This window comes from Condylura cristata, unplaced genomic scaffold (assembly GCF_000260355.1).
Source record: "Condylura cristata isolate star-nosed mole 26May11 unplaced genomic scaffold, ConCri1.0 scaffold00030, whole genome shotgun sequence".
NCBI lineage: Eukaryota > Metazoa > Chordata > Mammalia > Eulipotyphla > Talpidae > Condylura > Condylura cristata.
The window spans coordinates 8,370,853-8,378,246 of NW_004567131.1; the positions used below are offsets into that span (position 1 = coordinate 8,370,853).

General features: G+C 38.3%; 1 protein-coding gene across 6 annotated transcripts in view; it reads right to left on the minus strand.

Moving 5' to 3' along the window:
* DIP2C (DIP2 disco-interacting protein 2 homolog C (Drosophila)) overlaps positions 1–7,394 on the minus strand; it is a 133,926-nt gene that overhangs the window by 39,849 nt on the left and 86,683 nt on the right. For all 6 annotated transcript variants that reach the window (XM_004691203.2, XM_012731324.1, XM_012731325.1 and 3 more), the window contains 3 exons: positions 6,598–6,709; positions 6,404–6,513; positions 4,688–4,818 (listed from right to left, as the gene is read on the minus strand). In XM_004691203.2, the coding sequence (XP_004691260.1) occupies positions 4,688–4,818; positions 6,404–6,513; positions 6,598–6,709 (353 nt within the window). The remainder of the gene's footprint in view (positions 1–4,687; positions 4,819–6,403; positions 6,514–6,597; positions 6,710–7,394) is intronic.

The window sequence follows — 7,394 nt, forward strand, 5'->3', positions numbered from 1 at the left end:
ACTTAAGTTGAGATAACACTGGTTTAAAACACTATGTGGCTTAGAGTCACAGAGTCACACCTTCCCAGATGCATGTCACCATGCCTCCACCGAGGCACTCACAGTCTTCCTCCATAGTCCATTGTCCTACGATTGTCCCTGAATTACTGATAGAGGAAGGTTAACATATTTCTGTCCACTGAAAACTAAATTTCAGAAAGCATGAAAGTCACTCATCAGAGCTATACACAAACACAGACACACAAAATGTTATGACATTATAATGCTGCACTGGTTTTTCTTTTTTAGTTTTTCAATTTCCTGTAAGCCATAAATGTTAATTATTGAGGTCCTTGGAACAAGTATCAGAGTAAAATACTACCACTTTACTTCAGTAGTTCTATTCCAATCAATATTTATGCATAGGCTATGTTAAACATATTCAAACATCTCAATGCACACTCAGGTGCCACTCTTACATAAAAATGTAATAATATCCCATTAAAACTAACTTTTCTTTTTAAATGAGAGTACTTCCTCAGGAAAGAATAAGTACTATTTTGAAAATTTTGAGAAAACGACCAAGCCATGAGCTCACCTTCCCTCTACTGCTCCCTGATCTACTGAGCAAGTGAAAAATCACAAGAAAGAACTTTCTACAAGTTTCATAAATGAAGTTTATCATGTACAAATAATTGAAATCTCTTTAGATACATCAAGAATAATCAGTATCTAAATACACTTAAAGAATCTGGTTTGTTTCAGAAAAAGCAGGGGCTGGGCATGCTCCCGGTGGTGGACTCAGGTCCGGTCGCCTGGACCCCCCGCCTTCAATCTGTGCCCTCTCCCAGAAGGCATGTTCAGAGAGCACTGGATTCTGCCTAACCCTCTCACAGGTGGACCCTCCCCCCGCCAATAAAACTCTCCTCCTGTCAACTCCAGCAGTTTTAGACAGTTTTCTCATTTTTAAAATGAAACATATTGATTTACAGGTATCACATACTTTGGTGATTAGGTCCTCCCAACAGTATCACAATATATGAAAACACAAGACAATCAATGTGTATGGATAAAATTTAAGTGCTACTCTAGGAAGGATATCTGATAATTAAGTGAGACTTAATTTTACAAGTGGTCAGCTTATTTATGACAAGTCCTGGATTTTAATTAAACTATCCCATCTATATAAGGAAGAGTAATTAGCAAGGCCCCCTTACTTAAAGAATTAAATAAAATTACAATTTGTTTGAAAGTTTTCTTTCTTCTTTTGACCATTTATTCCTCCTATGAGGGAAACCATCTGATATTTTCCCTTTTCCTTCTGACTTATTTCTGTGCATAATCCCTTCTAGATCTATTGATGTTGCTGATAATGGCATGAGTTTATTTTTTATGGCTGAATAGTATTCCACTGTGCATATACACACCATGTTTTCTTGATTCATTCATCTGGTTAATTCCTATAACATTTTATATAACAAGCTATGTTGATAAACATAACACAGAAGGTATTTTCCCTTTTTTCATATATCTTAACTTATACTTAATGTCTACTTGTTTATAAAGTTATTCTCTATTTGTAATTATCAATACCTTTGTAGTTAAATGCTTCTACAATCTAGACAGGATAAACTTGCTTGTGTGATAAGTAATTGGTAAATGTGTATCATTTTCTGTGAATGTGATTGGTGGATTTCCCCTTGCACTACTTGCCTGTTCTTATTTTAACTTTGAGCCACTGGACTCTCATTGTACGATAACTGAATGGTAGTAAATGGATTCATGTTTCTTAAAGAAAAAAAGAAATGAAATTCAAAACAGAGTAAGAACCAGTTTCAAGTTGTTTCAATGGACTTTAGAAAACTCTGGAATGGCACTAACTGGTCTCTGACCAGGAGAAAGGACTATTATGCCCCAAACTTTCATGTGTTCTTTGGAATCTTGCTGTCATGTAAGTGTTTTAAGTATACAATTACACAACCCTGCACATTCCTATGAAGCCCTGTGGAAAGGCACAGTAAGTTATTTTTACAGTAACATACCAAATCAGTAATTTTTACATTTGAAATCCTGTTCATTTTTCTCCAAGATTTATTCTTGGGAAAATCGATTTAGGTCACTTAAATATCACTTTATACTAAAATAATTTAATAGAGATCAAATGACATTACAATGGGCATATCCACATGTCAAAACCCTAATACCCTGTACAACACTATTTAATAAGTAACATTCTTTCTATATAGCATAAGTAACATTCTATATAACAGTATTTCTATGCATATTTAGTCTAGCCATGCAATTTATGAAAACAAACTTCTATCCAGAAGTTCTCATGTCCAGACCTGATGTTCTTTAAAATCAGAGCTTCTATCTAGTTTAGAAAACCAGCACCAGGTAAGTTTCCCAGTATGTTTTGCTTGTTTTTTCACTTTTAAGGTATCCCATGTCATTGCCAAATAGCCTTTAAAAAAATCACACATTTAGTGCCTGAAAACCAAATCACTTCACAGCACAAACCCGGGACCATGTCATCATATGCACAGAGGTGCTGGAGATCATTCTGGAGACTCAAGCCTGAACCATGGCCATCAGAGCCAAGACAGACAACACAACTCTGACCTCTTTCTTGAAGATGTTCTCAGTGGCAGGCAGCCTCCGAGAAAGAGGACAGCTGCACAGGCATTTGCATTCAGACAACACTGTTTTACATGGCACGTACAGCCCTTCAGCCTGACTTTGCCACTTAGAACAACAGGATTCTAAAATCAGCCTACACCCCACATCTGGTGTGAGTTTGATTCAGATCCCGAGGAGCTAACTGTCAACCACAATTAGAAGCCTCAGGCAGCAGTAAGCAGGAAAATATAAAATAATAGGAAATTTACTTCACAGAATGAAAAACAGAACAGTGTCGGTGCCAAAAATGGGCTAATGTACCAGGTAACAGCCTGCAGATTATGTACATTATAAATTATAATTATCCACTGAAAACCTGTGTGCCACCTCTCTGAGAAGTAACTGGGCATGGTTTTCTATTTGACTCTAAATGTTATCAACCCACTTATGAATCAGGGTTAATAATACCACCTTAGTTAGATTTCCCTGTGTGAATTTTCTTACAGCTCAAATTTAAACAGCTAATCTTTCAGGCCAAGAATGTTTACATTTCAGGGCTGGGTACCAACCATATTTTACAACATTTGAACACCGCACTATGTCTCAGAAAATCAAAACACAGCTAAAATCTTATCATGACTTTCCCATTATTCATGGCAATCTATGATTTCCATATGGTTACTAGAATTTTATTCCATAAATCCATTAATAAGGAGATACAAAATGAAGAAAATAAAATATAAATAACCTACCACTAGCTTTCTCAATAATGTATATCAGGATAAATTATTTGCGAATCTTAGCACATGAAAGGGCTGGGTCTACAGAGTAGAATTCAAGTCTAGAGAATTTTAAGTATACTTGTGAAAATTAAGCACAGTCTTATTTCTTTCTGCATGTCCATTACTACGATGGAAGACAACATTAAGAAAAATATTAAATTAAGAAAATAATTCTATCAGCAATCACTTCAAAAGGATAAAATACCTCAGAACTAACCAAAGAGGTGGAAAACCCATACAATGAAAACTACAACACAGTATTAAAGAAGTTAGATAGTAACATAAGGAGAGAGAGACTTTCTACGCTCATGGATGGATAGTATAATATACTCAATTACTATCTTATTAAAACAATATATAAATTTAATGAAATCCTAATCAAAATACCAATAATGTTCCTTAAGGAAACTAAACAAAAAATTGAAATTTATATAGAACAATGATTGACCTCAAATAACAAAAGCAACACTTAGGGGAAAGCAGAGAAACTGAGGCATCACATTACTGAACTTTATACTGTAAAGTAACAGTACAAAAAACAATATGGTATGGAATAAAAATAGACACATAACCATGGATGAGAACTGAAAGCCCAGAAATAAATCCCCATATATACTTTTTTTTCAAGTTGTGGTAAAGCAACCAAGACTGTACATACAATGGAGAAAGATATTCTTTAATTAATGATGCCGGGAAAACTGGAAGGCAACATGCCAAAGAAAGAAGTTGGATCACTTTCTAACTCCATGCAAAAAAAAATCCAAATGGATTAAAGATCTAGCTATAAGACTTGCAGCAAAATACATATTAAAAAATTGGCAATATGTTGATGACATCAATGATGAAGTTGTCTTTGGAGTTTCAACCTTTTGTCAAAGGATATAAAACATAGATAACTGGGGGTACCTCAAATTAAGAAAACTCTTCTAAAGCCAAAGACATATTATACACATATTAAAAAGACATCCTATTGAATGGGAGAAAATATACCCACAAATTTAATATGACCTCCAGGCCAAAATTAACTTCTAGGATTTAAAGGCAGAAGAACTAAGATGAAGGCCTGGGATTCTTCTGTTTATGAAACATGGGCTCCCAATAGACACAGTTTCTGTTGAAATCTCAGCAAACTGCCTGAGAACTAAGTCAGAAAACCGTAGCACTGAGGGCCCAGCCGAGAGACTGGCACAGGGACTGACCTGTGATTCAGCTGTGCTGGCCTCCCCTCCACAGCATCAGCTGTTGAGGTCTAGAAAGGCTGTAGGTTTACTTATTTACTGTGTTCAAAGACATGAAATGGAACTCACCTGCAGAGGCACCACAGGACAAACCCAAGTCCACAGTAAGGGTCCAGGCAGATGGCCACTTCTCTAGAGGGGTAGAGCTCACACTGCAGTTTAATAGAACGGCAAAAGGCACTGGTGGCTGCGTGAGACATCTGCAGGATAACAGGTGAGTTAGAAGCACGAAGCAGGACATGAATCCTAAGACACTGAGACAACAGGGCACAGGTGGGAGTGTGACTCCTACCCCAGAAATGCTGTAAGTTACAGGAACATGAATTGCATGCGCCTGGCTCCTATCCTGAAGACACTGCAAGAAGGTGCACTGACTGCAAGGATTCTGACACCATCCTAAAGACACTGAAGATGACATGGACTCAATAAATATAAAGAGCTTCACATGTGCTGCTCAGCGGTGGCTTTAGAGAGAGGGTGATTGTAGTTAAGCTTTGATTTTGCTAGTTAGGTAGCTGATGTTCTCATCAGTCTTTCCATCTCAATGAGCAAATCACCCACTCATCTTCCTGATCCCCTAGGATATCATGACTCGCAATTGGAGTAACTCAGCTTGTATTTGCATGTCAGGTCAGCGTTATGCCCCCTCCCTTAGGTACTGTTGATGAGAAAATAAAAGGGTACAGCTGTCGTTCAAAATATTATAGAAGATCCTTCCCCACTCCCTCCCAAGAAACTTAAACTGTACCAGCAATTCCACTTCTGGATATGTACCCAGAAGAACTGTTCAACTGCTGGGTATAGACCCGTAACACCTATGTTCATAACAGCATTAATAACAATAGCTAAAATATGGAAGCAACAGTTAATCTATGTCCACGGATGACTGGATAAAAAAAATGTGACCTATCCATACTGTGGAATATTAACCTTAAAAAGTCAGACATTGGTGGGGCATGGTTAAATATTGAGGAAATTACGCTAAGAGAAGTCAGACACTAGAAGAGAAACAACTCCACTTCTGTAGGTACCTAGAGTAGGCAAAATCATACCCGAAAGCAGATGGTGATTGCCAGGGACTGGGGGAGTGAAGGGAGGCTATTGTTTAACGGTATCAGTTTCAGTTTATAAGATGGAAAGAATTATGGAGATAGACAACAGTGATGGCAACATATTTTGAGTTATAGAAAACCACTGAACTGTACACTTAACTGGTGAAGATGATATATTGTATGTTATTATGTTAAATTACAATTAAAAAAACTGGGTGGGGGAAGTAGGTGGAGTAGGAACTACAAAGCTAAATTGTGCAAACTCAACTGTGAGAACCTGAAGGCAGATAATGGGGAAGGTTTCCTAGGACTACCTGGAATTTAAGAGTCTGCACCAGAGTCCTATTCTGGGAGACATACAGCAATTCCATTTCTGATAGGAAAGGGATCACTGCAGCTGCTGTAGCAGCAATCTGGCAAGTTAGAACAGAATCCACCTTAAAAAAGCAAGAAACTCCATGGCAAAGTTTAACAATAGACAAGAGTACTAGGATTTGAGAATAAGCAAGAAAAAAAATCTATAGCTTTCTATTATGGGCCAATGAGGCTGTGTTTACACTGGAAAAAGAAATAAAAAAAGGTGGAATGTTTTGAAAAAAATCAGCCCAGTTAACCTCATAGCCTGGGTGAGACATATGGCAATTCCTCTCTCCACGATGCCCCGCCCCACTTTGCACAGAACATAAGCTGAAAACCCAGTTGACAATGCACATGGGCAGACTGCACGCCTCACCTTTACTCCAGCTAGCATCCCCGTTGTGGACACACTAAAGTCAAGATAAGCTAGTGTGTCTGGGTTGGAAGGTTTGTAGATCTGGGCAGGCCGCTTCTTTGGCAAATCATCTGGCAAACAAAACAAAGCTGTTAGCATATCTGACCAAAGGAAGAATAGACAAACACAACTGCCTGGAGAGCTGGAGAACTGACCTGTGTCCAGTATGGGGGGCCACGCCCTGATGTCTACGGCCGCAGCTGCCTCCCTGGACCGTAACAATTTACAGATCAGTTGTGTTGTCATCAAACAGGCAGAGCGACTCACCTGAAAGTCAGAGACCAAAGAATGCAGTGAAGGAAAGTAAACTGAAGAGGGAGGGGATATGAGACCCACTACTCAGAGGGCGCACCACAGTTAGAGGAGCAGAAAGACCACCAGGTGCAAGGTTGCCCCAAAGGAGCCAGCTTGGCCAGTGGAAACCCCCAGAGAGCCAAAAAGCAGACTGAGTTCATGGGGACTAAGATCCCTGGTCATTTCCATTGCCAAGCAGTGTCCAGCACTACGTTCACACTCGGAGAGGAACCTCAAACTAACTGCTCCAGTTATGTCCTGCCCTGTTAGAAGTGCTAGGTATATCCAGGCACTTCTCACAGGAGTAATGGCCACAAAATGCTCCAAATATAAAAAAGTATTTCTTCTTTTTCAATGATCATATCACATTTTATTTACCATTTATCAGTTGATCTGCTTATTCACTTTTGAACAGAAAACAGCCTTCTATCCCTAGGATAAATTTCACTTAGTGAGAATATGCTACCCTTTTATTTTACTTATTTTCTTTTGTGGTCTTCCTGAATTAATCTGTCCCTCGTGGCTCCTCCACCAAAAGGAAAAGCATATCCTAAGTCTCGTATACTTTCCAAGGCATAACTTTGAAAACAAAACAAAAACAAATAAAGATACTTTCAAAAAGGAATGGGACACGAGGAAAGAGCTTTTTTTTTTTTTT